The following is a 14,042-nucleotide window of genomic DNA, read 5'->3' on the forward strand; positions in this document are numbered from 1 at the left end:
AATCCGAAAAATCCTTGCGATCCATAAGATCAGCCCGTTCTTCAAGAACTTTGAAAGCAGTTCCTGAATTATACAGAACTGATTTCGTTGATTTTGAGAATGTACTGCCCATGGCGTGTGCAAAATTTGACTGCGATTATTCTATATTTGTTAAGAAGAATCAGAGAAATGGTAAGTATAATGAGTAAACAATCTCCCTGCATTAACAGTATTTTGTTTTGTTCAAGTCTAATTTAAACATATATAAATTACTAATATCTACACACAAATTTTATTTCCAAATATTAGACTGGCTATAACCCAAACATAATATATCCATAACCGTTCCCAAAGTGGGGCAGTGATGACGCTTTTTTCATTCTGTTTTTTTTTTATTGTTTTAGACGATTATTTACGATATCTTAAACAAGTCGATGTTACCAAAAAACGAATTAGTTTAATGCCATCACTTGCAAAGAAAGAAACAGTTGCAGCACCTCTTGAACAAGGTCCACCTGCTAACGACGATGTCAGCGAACCTACAACAGTCACATCATCTACGTTAATCAATACTCTAACAGTTAATTCTATTTATGATTCATATAATTCTTTGTCAGAAATACGATTGGAGAGGCTGCATGTGGTTCCAAGGGTGCTGTTGCAAATAATTGGATTTTTAGCGCCCTATTATAAGAATATATCCAAAATATCAATCGCAAACTGTAGAATCGATGGTTTATCTATATACGAGTTGAGTAAAATAGTTAAATTGTCTACAGTGACACAGATATGCTTAGACGGATCGCCAGTGGCAGAAGCTAACTATGCAATATTGCTAGACCTGGAAAATCTCAGACAGCTCTCGTTGAGTAGATGTGAAATAGATGATAATGTTTGTGAACAATTAGCATTTAAACTCCGATTGTCAGAAAGTGCGGAGCGTTTGTCGGTTCTAAATCTATCTTCTAACCGCATAGCAGATACGGGAGCGAGGTCGTTAGCGGATTCCTTGAGAACAAATAGGTACTTGCGGTATTTAAATCTCGCTGACAATCGCATCACTGATGATGGAGCTTATAGCATATTTAACGTTCTTATGGAGTTTCCGTTAACATCTGATGAAATTGTTGCTAAAAGACAGAGATATTTTAAATATTTAAAAGAGAGACAAGCATTGTACTTTAAATATTTAAATGATACATCAATTGAGGAATCGAAGAGACAAGCATCAAAACGGAAGAAAACTTCACTGACGTCTGTGAGAAGTAAATCCAGCAGTGCAAGGAAAGAAAAAGACACGCGACATTTTGCTACATTGATGATCAATGATGAAATAATAAGAGCTGAAATGTTGGCAAAGCAAGTTTTAGGCCCTTTCATAGATCCATTTCAACCCGATTGTATTAGGTGTAAGGACGAACACACTTTCTGTCTGGGAAACATGGTGCTATGTTACTTAAATCTATCGTACAATAATTTATCTTACATATCTATAAAAACCTTGTGTGAGGTTCTAACACATCAGAAGAGTATAAGGAAGCCACCTCAAACTGGTTTAATTAAAATTGTAATAGACGGAAATAATATTCCAATGAGATGTCCTGAATATTTTTGTGTTAGCGAAATGTTGAGCAAAATATATCAGGAAACCATGCGACTGAAACGCCAATCTATAATAAAATAATTTTTGTTTTGATAGTACATACTATAGGTTATATAAATAAAATAAAAATATTTATTGCTTGAAATAAATTTTTATTCATGTATTTACAACGGCACATTTCTCTAATACATTGTTTTATTTAATAAAATCATAGAGAACTATTTACATGAAAATATCTTACACAATAGATTTTTTGTACTTTAACAGTTGAACACTAGTCTGGGTAACTTTAGGTCAGTATTATTACATTTAAGAAGGTGATGAAAAGAGAGAAATAATACCATATTATATTCTAGAGAAAGCTATTTCTACGACTAAAAAAATTGCTAAGAATATCTCATAAACTTAATTTATAGCACGATTACAAGGAAAATATACAGCACCAACATTTTCATTTGTCAACGTGCTTACTGGTTTCATAAATACTTTTAAGATTCTGGCAGTTGGAAATATAAATCTAAGTCTTTTGTATTAAAGTTTTCTAGCAACCTGGTTAATTTCTAGGAGGAAGATATTCTCTGTTTGGTGGTTGAACAGGATAACCTGTATTGGTTGGGCTTTGTGGTCTAGTAGTTCCCGTTGGAAATCCAGGTCCTGATGGTCTGCCTGTTGGATATCCTCCTGTGGGCCTTGAACCAGGATAGCTGGGAGTACTCTGATATCCTGGATAGTTTCCTTGTGAAGGACTTTGTTGACCGGTTGGTGTTGGGTATCCGGAACTTTCAGGATAAGATGTTGACGGTCTTTGTCCAGGGCTGCTTGGATAGTTGCTAGGGCCAGCACTGGGATATGAACCTTGATGTCCTGTAATTCCCTGATAACTCGGTGTTGTTCCTTGAGGAGTTTCACTTCCTGGGTATGATGATGAAGGTCCCTGGATTCCAAAATTATCTGGGTAGTTCGTTGATTGGCCTGGGTAACCTGATTGACCCTGTGGGCCTTGATTTCCAGGATAAGAAGTTTGTGACTGACCATTAATACCGGAAGATCCAACAATAGAGTAGTCGTAAATATTTGCATTCAAATCATAAAGGCTTAAGGCTGAATCACAGTCAAACTGATTCCACCAGACACAAACAAAGTATTCTTGGGAAAAGATGGTGCCGTTGGGGCAAAGGAAATCGTATGTAATGTTATTTGAACAAACATGGAAGGCTTGACAGCGTGTTTCTACGTCAGCATAGTAACCGGGATAACGTTGAGCATCGCAACGGAAAGATGTTTCTGGAACATAAGATAGAATAGGGTAATCTTTATCAGGTTCACCGGGAATCGCTGAATAATCACCTCCTTCATAAGCGCCATTGTCGAAACCAGGTCCAACTGGGCCAAAACCTGGTCCGAAGCCAGGACCAAATCCACTTGGTCGACTAGGTGACTGTCCTTGTCCTGGATAATTTTGACTAGGGTAATTGTTGCCGGGTTGTTCTGCATAGGATGGTCCAGAAGGCCCTACTGGACCTTGACCCGGGTAATTTGGACCTGGGCTAGAAGGACTTTGACCTGGGTAAGCTTGGCCAGGTTGTCCTGAAGGACCCTGACCAGGGTAAGTTTGACCAGGTTGTCTTGAAGGTTCTTGACCTGAATACGTTTGACCAGATTGTCCGGATGGCCCCTGACCAGGGAATGATTGACCAGGGTAGCCTGTTTGAGGTCTATCATAGCTTGGGTAAGTAGAGGGGCTTGAAGGGTATCCAGGTGTTGTTCCAGCGCCACTGGTAGGGTATTCATCGTGCGATCCACTGGGATAGGAAGATGGGGTTGAGCTTGGGTATCCACCGGTAGGGTAACTTGGGCGACCTGGTGATGTACCTTGACCGAACGGTTTTCCTGGTTTATTGTACTCATATCCGTTCTGGGCAATCGCCACTGCCAATAGTACTGCAACAAAAAGGTAGTATGTAATAAATACTGACTACTTCATTAACAATCTCAGCGGTTCGTTTGAATTGAAGAACTTTAAAAGTATCTATCAAGGTTTTTTTTTTTATTTTCATAGATTATTGTCACCAGACCATAAAAGCGCAATAATCGCTTGAAATTTTTACACTAAGAGCTATATTTCACACTCGTCTTTCTCACACATAAACACGGATATTTTAATTACTATACAAGTCGTAGATATACATTACAATAGTCTTGCTAAATGGTGTAAGAATATATAAGCGTTTTTATCTAATATCCTCCCCCGGGCACAATGGGCATGCAAGATGACATCGCGTGGGATCGCCGCTTTGCGTTTACGAAACTCGTAATAGGGAAATTGTTGTAAAGAGACTTTGGAAAATGAGCCACTCAAAGGCTAGGCTGTGCTAAAGACACATAGACATAAAATGAAAATAAAAACAACGGATGGTATGGCCGAGTGTAGTGACTATAGAATCGTTTATATATTGAAGATAAATACATATCTTCCTTTTTCTACAAAAATTTATAATTCTAGATAAATTAACAAGTAGTAAATAATATTGATACTGTGTCTTATTACGAGGTATGGAGGTAGTTAAGTAGGTAGGTTGTGCCCTACACACATACTTCGTTAATCGATGCTATATCAGAAAGAGAACAAACGATCACGAAGTAGTCGTCGTCATCAGCCCATATATGTTCCCACTGCTGGGACACAGGCCTCCTATGAGGGTTCAGGCCATAATCCACCACGCTGGCCAAGTGCGGGTTGGCAGATGTCACATGTCGTCGAACTTTTTGATTCTTGGACATGCCGGTTTCCTCGCGATGTTTTCCTTCACCGTTTTAAGCAGTGGTCATGCTATCCACATGTGCAGATAAATTGAAAAATCAATTTATTTCCTGCACGCTCACCCGGTCTCGAACCCCGACTTATCGATTTTGAAGTCCGAGGTTCTCACCACTGAGCCACCACTGCTTTTAACGCACGAAGTAGTAACTTAACTAAATTACCACTGTATTAGGAACAAAATATATACAAAATAAAAAAGAGGAAAGTCAGAATTTCAGTTCCTCATTTTTCTCTTTTTTTTGGTTAGAGATTTCCACGGTATCTTTTGTTAATTAACAATTTATTCACAAAATGTCATCAAATTCTTTGCTCAAGGAGCCAATGACTATATATATGAACTTTCATTTCTTAGGTCCATTGTAGTTTGTAACTGATGGAACAATTACGCAGTCATCCATTGCCATTAGCAAAAAATTTTATCTCATCCATTATGGTACATCTTACAAGCCATCATTACGCGTAATAAGTGCAAAGTTTCCGAGATTACGATCGCATTTGTGTAACACTGACATTGGTCAATCTGAATGATGCTCGTCGTCAAGTGTATGGACCCTATTATATTTTAAACGTCCTTATTTTAAAAGCATTTGCGGCTACGCACTATCATTGTATTGCAAAATGTTCTTGAAATGCATTAAATATTAATCCAGCTCTGCCCTTTCGCGTATTTTATTTATGTAATTTATTCATTACAAAGATTTTAATCTGTTTTCCAACAAAAAGCTTATATCAAATTCTAAATAGTCAGCAAAAACTTAAATTGGTATGAAAATTTGTATTTTATCAGTTGATGATATAAACTGATATGCACGGTTTGTTGTGTGATTTTTTTACAATTCTGATGGTATTTATCTCATGTTGATGTATTAAATGTTTGAGAACTAAGTACATAATTATTATTATCACTTCTCACATTTGTTAGCAAATTACGATATAGGTTTGAATGATTGAAGTGCAAATTATATTCGACGTCTAGCAATTCATATATCATGAATAAAAGTGCATAATCATTCAAAATAACAAACCAATTTTTAGTAAAAGGAATTCGTAAAATTTCACTTATTTCAAGTAAGTTCAGTACTAAATGTCAAACACATCTAAAGACGATGTTTTTGTATAGAATTACTTAGGTTACCTACGTTTGAAGGTTGTCGACTTATTAAGTAACAAATAGTTATGCATATTCACACGCCCACTAGTATTTACATATTTTTTACATGTATACTATACTATTCTAGAAAAAAGCACATGTTTTTGACATACGTTAAGCTTTACAAAGATAGTTTACCTATCACTACCGACATCCATTCTAGATGCAGTTTTCAAATTATGTTGTTAAATATCGCCGATACTGCGTATTCATATTTTTTTTTATTTGCTAAATAAGTAAACAAAACTAAATTAGACAAAATTGATCCATTTTATGACAAATGTGTCGTGCTAAAGTTATCTAACGGGGAAGCTCAGGGTCTGAGGAATCGTGTCTGCAGCGCACGAAATGTAACAACAATTGAATAAGGAAGATTTCAAACAAATCTTGCCCTACATTTAGACCTAGTCATCCGTGTCTAGATTGAATAACTATACGAGGAGGATTTTGTGTGAGTATATCGTAATATAAACAATGAGATTACGTACAGTGAATTGTTTATATATATAATAACGTAATAAAAAGCGTCTGGTGATAATTTTTAAATTGTTTGAATTATATTCATTACAATATTGCTGAATTCTGTTTTTTATAAAACGTTAACTCAATGTTTTTTTTTTCATTTTAGTTCCCTCCGGCATCGCCCGTGGTACATATATACATTAAGTGAATATGAAAGCTTAATAATGGTGAAAGAATTAAAAAAAAAGGCCGAGTAGTTTTCGTGTGAAAACATTTCAAACATACATACAAAACACAAATGTTTCCACTTTGTAACCTTAAGATGATAGTACTTACCTGAAGTCTTTATGACATTCTAATTGAATTAAAAATATTTTTTTTTCGTGAAAACTGTTATTTTATTTTAATTAGAAATGGTGAACCCCTTACCGCTTCTCCCCTCACAACGCCCATGAGTAGATTTCAATAACTAAGACACAATGACTATTACCTGGTCAACTTCCATTTTTGCATTAATCTAGTCATTGTTATCTCAGTAAAAGGCTATTATTGTATTGAACATGTGAATTGAAATAAAAACGTCTATATTTATCTTTGTATCTCCGTGGATATCGTTCTTGAGTCTGCGATATCCAGTCCCATAATTATACTGAAACAATGCGTTACAAAATATTTTGCATTCGGAATAATATAATGGCGGGGACAATATTTTTATTGCGACAGTTAATTGCACAAAAAGTTAATCTGCATATGATTAAGCTAAAAAACTATTTTAACTTATTTCTTTATACGAACATCGATATGCTTAAATATTGCTTCTCTGTACAAATGCACTAATTTTTAAAATGCTAGATACATTAAGTTTTTAAGAGAAATTAGTTAGTTTAGTTTATGGTAACGTACTAGTTTTTTTAAATGAATTATTTTGTGGATCAACGCGTTTCGTATTTCAAATAAATGACTAATTTTAAAGTTTTTTTAGGAAATAAACTTTAAAATAATTGGGTCTCTCAAAATACTGTCTGTAATTGTACTCAATAGTTTCTAAAGGTCTATAATGGATACCAGATAATAATTAGCATTGCTGTTAAAAAGATGAGCTATAATTTATGGATATTTTCAATAATTTACTGAGTGATTTGAGCGCAATACAAGAAATACCTAGGTGCCTAGATTTTAAATCTTCGTTTGTTCTTATAAGTAATAACATAATAACAGTTGTTGTGACATAGTGTTGAGGTGTATATACTTCTACAATAAATATGTACAATTATTTATGTTGAAAATTTTCTATAAGATTCTGTAAAATAATATATAGAGATTTTTACCTTATCTTGCATTTCATTTTATATAACAGTATAAGTGTAAAATATGCAAGAAATCTGTCAATGTTAATTTAATTAAAAATATCTAATATTAAAATTAATATTAAGCCTGTATCTATGTACCTCTTTGATCGTCTATCAAAGAACGCATTGCAACTACAGCTCAAGCTGTGTTAAGATTGTTAACAAATACTTTGAAACGGTTGTCAGTAGCGATATGCTCATAATACGTTTTAATGAGATGTAAGCTAGATAAACAGACAATAAACGCAATACTAAACACACGTGCTTATGTTAACTGACCGGCAAGCTATGCCTCATCAAACAATTGCCGGGTAATATCAATCTTTGTTAAATGGATGAATCGAAATGGAAGCTGCAACAGCTATTTACTTCAAATTTCTTAGAATCTTTAGAACACATTTTTGTCAATTTGATTATTATTTTATTTATAATTAGCTTTCTAGCCGCGGCTTTGCTCGCATGAATGAATGAATGATGAAAGGAAATTGCTATGGAAATAAGATGAGTCTCCGCTGTAAAAATTAGCCTATATCACTCTGTAGCATCCCAAAAATCTCCATACACAAAACTGTACTAAAAATCGTACCCTCGCATCGTAAAAATAGGACAAACAACATACTTCCAATTAATTACTGAAAAATAATGTTTATATATTTTGAATTATAATATTTTTATGTCGGCCTGAACAAATTTTCCAAATGTTTATTCAAACACAAACATTATTTACCTATCACAGTCCAAAGATATAATTATTATATAACGAAATAACGAATATTGCTTCAATATTACATACCAGATTTTGAGATTAAAAGCTCCATCACTCTCATAGTGTCGCACAGTCAGTGTAAGACCTAAGCTCTGACCGCGTAGATAACACAGAGGTGTAACATAGGCGAAACCAACACCCCGTTCCCTGCGGTTGACGACCGCAGGACTATTTGCTGTTCATGATTAAATCTGTGCAGTCATTATTTTATTTGAAAATCTATGCTTGTTTGCTTGACCGCGGTCAGGCTGCATAATTACTGAACAGTACTGCATAATTTCAATCATTCTTTCACCGTTTTTTTCGTAATGGCTGAAGGTTATACTATACAGCGGGTGAAGATAGGGTGGACCGATAGTATTTTACTTTTTTTCTGTTATTTTCTATATCCGTGAACAAGAATGATGTGATTGTGACGCATCTAATATTGATTTACTTAAAGATGAAATTGTACTTAATACTTAAGTATTCAAAAAATTATATTACGCAACAAAATAAAGTCGAGTTTTCATTGGGTAAGATGTAGGAGATGTAAGAGTAAAAATGATGAAGGAGATGTTTTTTGTTTATATTAAGATACAAAAAATACTGAATTAGTGTATATATTGTCTTGAATTTTCCGCATAGACTATATCTCAATAAATATGATTATTTCCATTTATGAAAATTCCTTGTATACAACCAACGATAATATAATACTATACAACTTTAAATACTTACAACAAAACGTTGACAAACGTAGCATGGTGTTGGTGCTGATCGTAAACTACAACTAAATCTGAAACAAAAAAATATTATATGTAACTTGCGGTTTAAATAAACACTATTTAAAAGAAAATCAAAATATTACTTTTTTATTAACTTTTCGTTAACTAGCACACTAGTTTGAGGAAAGTGAAAAAAATATATGTTTCGTTATGCATTGGAAAGAATATTCAGACATATTGAAAATAAATAGATAGACTCTCATTATTATAATTGGAGGATACAGTTGTTAATATTACTCTATAAATAAATTTTACAAACACTGTGTATGAGTAAACGCTTTTGTATTTAAAAGGATGTCATTATGAGAATCCTTTCAATCGTTTGAAGCAAAATTCTAAAGGTTTGAGGACGAGATCATTAGTGCATCTAATAAAGATCGCAATTTCTATGGACTAAGTGAGAAAACGAGAAATAGACGTATTAGTCTGAATGCTTAATAGATTACAAGAAGATTTTACTTATTTATGTAATATATTTCATTTATGTTACATTTTCATCTAGGTAATATAGATTGTAGTGTATTTAGTGCTTAAAATATATATCTATATATACACTTTGTCTACAAACAAAAATGTTTCAAATAAATATTAAACATATCTTCACTTCATTTTCATAACAGTATGTTTTTACATTATATTATTATTAAATTATAGTTTTATCATGCTCTGCAATCATGCATGACAATATCAATATTAATTTTAAATGAGTTCTAAGTTATTCATAAATATCTATTGTTATTTGTTTTATAATCAGTAGTTCTTTAAGATGCATTTATTTGGATAAATTAAAGTTTTTTTTTATGATCACACCATAAATGGTGTTTGTTTTAGGTATTATATGAAACTTAAAATCAAGGGTTGTATAGTTTTTAATAAGTAATAATTGCATTTTTTTAAAACACTATCTATGTACTATAAAATTTGTATGTTATTATTTGTGAAGTAATAATTTTAGGACGTTTAAACAATTAAAACACTCAGCACATAAACACTTATAATTCCTTCACAATTTCCGAACGAACGTCCTCTCCATTTTTGAACGAGTTTAAAATTCGAAAATTCGTTATTTGAAACTCACCGTCGACTTACGGAACGCTAGCTTGGCGCGTACTGTGGTTTGTTGACCACACTACCGCTTATATGCAGACTGCAACCACTGCTTGAAGGGATGAGTTCGAAATATAATTTGCAATATATCTAGGTCAGGCCTAACGTTTGTACGTGGATCTAAGAATTGTAATGATTAGCGCATTTGTCGGGTTTTAAAGGTTTTGTAACGTTCATGATCTGCACTCAATCATTTGCATAGAATTATGTTTTTGTGCTGTGTAATTTTCGGATTTGCTCCATAAAACCATTTAGTCACTTTTATAGTTCCGTTAATGACACTTATTATTTGCGACCGAGTTATTTATTGCGTTTTGTTTTGCACTTACTATTCTTGTTGCAGTGCTGGTAACACACTCCGAAACGGATCGAACGATTTTTATGAAATTTTATATACATTACGGTATGGTGGTAACTAAGCTTTTTATGCGCTAAGTAATTAAAATGCAGTCCAGACAGTATGACACTCTGACAGTATATTATTTCATTGTGTAATTAAAAAAAAATGATTTATTAAAAGCTCATAAAAAATTTCCCGAAGCTCTTTTCCTTAAACCTCGTTACATACTTGACGTACTTGGTGGGTACTAAATAGATAAAATTTCCTTTTTTATTCTGGTTTTGATACTCGGCAATGGAGCATTCATGAGTGTCCATAGAAGAAAGTATCCACTTCTTGTTTCTTCTTCTTCCTTCCAAATATTATCGCCTATATAACTATTGGGCTTTCCATTCCATCTCAAATTACATAAGACTTGCGAATTATCAATACATATTTTACGATGCCATCATGCAGATAACGGGTCATCTGTGACCTGATCAATTCCGATTGTAGACAATTTGATGCAATGAAACAATTATTCTATAATTCGACAGCGATGTTAGTTAATCAGTTATTTTGCATCGATTGTATAAACATCTTTATCGAATAAACTATATATAGTATATACGGTCAGTACAGATCCAGGGGTGAAAGAAATTTTAAAATCGGTTATTGGGTTCTAATATTAGCGCGATCAAACAAACAAACTCTTTAGCTTTATATAAAAGCACTAGCTGCACGCCCCGGCTCCGCCCGGGTTGTCATTTATCGTAATTAAAATTATTTAAACTATCCTATCTCTCAAGTTCGAACTGCACATGGTGTGCGAATTTTATTATAATCGGTTAAGTGGTTTAGGAGTCCATTGAGGACAAACATTGTGACACGAGATTTATATATATTAAGATAGATGAACTCTTGCTACAAGATAATTTAATAGAGGGTGAAATTTTGATGTTATGCTTTAATTAGTAATACGCACTGTCTCCGCTGTCTCTATCTGAGTTTGCCAAATAAAATAAAAACATGAAATAGAAAGAAAATAGAAAATAATATTATTTAACATACAATAGAGGTTAAACAAGTAGGTAGCTACTTAATTAAAAAATATTTAATAACCCATGTAATTTCATCGGCACAATTACAAAGAAATTATTACTTTACAATATTTTCTACTCTCAGTTGATTTATCAATCTCCGAAACCGGCCACCTTGAATCAGGTAATTTAAGGGATCTCACACTAGATCGTGTTACAATCGTGATAGAGTTGTTACGGAACGGCCGATGGATGTGTGAATGTACTCGCATAGAATTACAGTAATTCTATACCAAGACATTTGGAGTCATAGAGCTATTCAAGGGTGAACATTTGACTCAATACGTCTTAAAATGTATTTATTCACCTGATTTGAACTAGTTAGCGGTTTTGTATAGATTTGATGGATAGTAATAATGTAGTCAGTAATAAATGTAGTCGGCGATAACTTGAAATTAATTGTGATATAACGTTATTATTTAAGAAGGTATAAATATGTCATCGTAAAGCTGTAAATATCGTTAGATTACATCTTTGTGGGTTAAATTCTCGCGAGATTGTTAAATACACCTGACGTTTGGGAAAACTAAATGTATATACTAATAATATATATAGCATATTACATAACTGCGATATTTTTTATTTAACGCATTATATTATAGAAATATAATACGGTAAATTGCAAGCAAATGCTACGGTTCACAATTTTTCGATAGATTACAATCTCGCGAGATATTCTATCGGTTAACAAGCTAGACATAGAAAGCAAGTTGAGGATTTGAGACCAGCGCGAAGAGAGCGTGCAAGGAATAAATCATTTTGCCAATTTTTCTGTTCGCTATTACCATCGCATCAAATGATGAAGGAAATAACTTTAATAAAATTACATCGGGGTATGATAAAACCCAAAAGCAAATTCAACAATAGGACTCTGCCCATTTGCACTACAAACACGATTTAATCATAGAAGTTCGTCTAAACCTGATTATACACTCTCATTATTCTCCCTACACTAAAATATATGGCTGATTTGTGAGTTTACAGTATGAGCTGTTAGCACCTGGGATTTCAAATACCTATAAAAATATACCTTATTTTTATTATGAGTAATTTATTTTAAAAACAGTGATTTCTGAAAATAGTACACAGTAAGTGTCATAAACTACTACCACGTTAGTTAGTCACCAAAATATTTAATAAGTTCACGTTTGACTTCAAAATTGGAATAATATGTCCTTTTTTTTTGGGAAATAAAAAAAAATAACATAATTGAAACTGGCATGTCATAGAAACGAAATATTAAACGTCATGTGACATCTTAAGCCCGCAGAAAGGAGATCTACCCAAAAAGTTTGCCACACAATAACTCATTTCAAAATCAATCGTTGCATCGGTACAGAGATCATGATAACTATTTTAGTAAACGTATTTTTGCCTTATTGATCATTAATATAGATTTAGGTCACGATTATGAAGACATCATGAGTTCCGTTGACACGGAGTTGAGGCTGGGGAACATCTTTGCACGATCTCTGAGCGAATTATTTATTTCAACGTGCCGTGTAAGGTGAAAAATAAAGGTTCATAGTTCATGTTACTTGTATATTTGTTCTATCGTTTGTTCGTTGAAAAACATATTGTTATATTAAAGTTTAGTTTCTCTTGTGAAATTGATGATCGTTATTCGTAAATAATTTGTATCTAAGTTTTTCATTATCAATTTCACAAGAAAACTAAACTTAAACATAATTATATGTTAAAATATGTTAATAAGGGTACATTTGACCAACGTTTATATAAAATTGAAATAACCTTATTTCAATCTAACAATAAAAATAAATAAATTTAAGCATTACTTGACATTATATTTTATAATTGAGTGAACTCTGTCCTTCTCTTCCGTCCGTATGTCCGTCTATCTTCTTCACGTTTAAAAGGAAGTAAGATTATTACCAGTTATATTATGGGAAACAAAACTTCACTGCATCGTTATGTCAAATTGATATCGGTGATGGATGATAAGTTTAGGACACGTTACTATAACGAAGTCACAACTCACAGATCTATAAGCTTAGTCACGTCCGCACGTTTTCAGACATTGGAAAGTTCTTGTTACGTTTGCATACTATCTTGTATATAACACTGCCCTTATATGCTTTTGCCTGCAGCATTAACTATCTTTGCTCAACTTTTGTCTATAATCTAGAGGAAAAACGTAGCTTCTGCTTAAACTTTTTTATTTACGACTAGCTGTTCGCCCCGGTTGTGCCCACGGTACATATTAGGCCATGTCAGGCAGTGAAGTCACACCTTTTAAACGGTGAAAGAATTTTTGCAATCGGTCCAGTAGTTTGTATGTAAAATCATTACAAATCTTTCCTCTATAGAATATTAGTATACACGTAGATGACCGTTTGATTGTCTTAGATACTGAGTAGCTACACCTTTAGATCGAAAAAAGACGAGTGACGAGTGAGTATCATAACATGACGATTATGAGCGGATATATCACTGAAAAATATTGAAAAAAGATGAAAAGTTTTTGCTATTGAGTCTGCTCACACGGAGTAGAGTTGATCAGTCAGATTATTATAAATTGCAAAGCAATTTGGACCAAATTCAAAGCTCTGCGTGCTTCCGCTTTATATCTTCATTCATTAATAATAATTGTATCCGTTT

The 14,042-nt window shown here is 33.3% G+C and overlaps 1 protein-coding gene across 2 annotated transcripts; it reads right to left on the reverse strand.

Annotated features, from left to right (window-relative positions):
* Positions 1-1,713: 1,713 nt before the first annotated feature.
* On the reverse strand, positions 1,714-10,051 carry LOC119829020 (calcium-binding protein P-like). 2 transcript variants are annotated; one of them, XM_038351376.1, is made up of 4 exons: positions 9,976-10,051; positions 8,851-8,908; positions 3,185-3,523; positions 1,714-3,145 (listed from the first exon to the last, which is right to left on the reverse strand). In XM_038351376.1, exons 2-4 carry the CDS (start codon positions 8,873-8,875, stop codon positions 2,136-2,138), a joined length of 1,374 nt encoding a protein of 457 aa, XP_038207304.1. In that variant the 5' UTR covers positions 8,876-8,908; positions 9,976-10,051; the 3' UTR covers positions 1,714-2,135. The 2 variants fall into 2 exon arrangements, with proteins under 2 accessions (XP_038207304.1, XP_038207303.1); XM_038351375.1 differs by having other exon boundaries at positions 1,714-3,523.
* Positions 10,052-14,042: the final 3,991 nt, after the last annotated feature.

This window comes from Zerene cesonia, chromosome 9, assembly GCF_012273895.1.
Source record: "Zerene cesonia ecotype Mississippi chromosome 9, Zerene_cesonia_1.1, whole genome shotgun sequence".
In the NCBI taxonomy this organism is placed as follows: Eukaryota; Metazoa; Arthropoda; class Insecta; order Lepidoptera; family Pieridae; genus Zerene; species Zerene cesonia.

Bases quoted from the DNA above. Each gene is read 5' to 3' on its own strand.
- LOC119829020 (XM_038351375.1), bottom strand. From the start codon at position 8,875: ATGCTACGTTTGTCAACGTTTTGTT. The intron at 3,524-8,850 runs GTAAGTATTTAA...TTTTTGTTGCAG, and splicing joins ACGTTTGTCAACGTTTTGTT to TACTATTGGCAGTGGCGATT.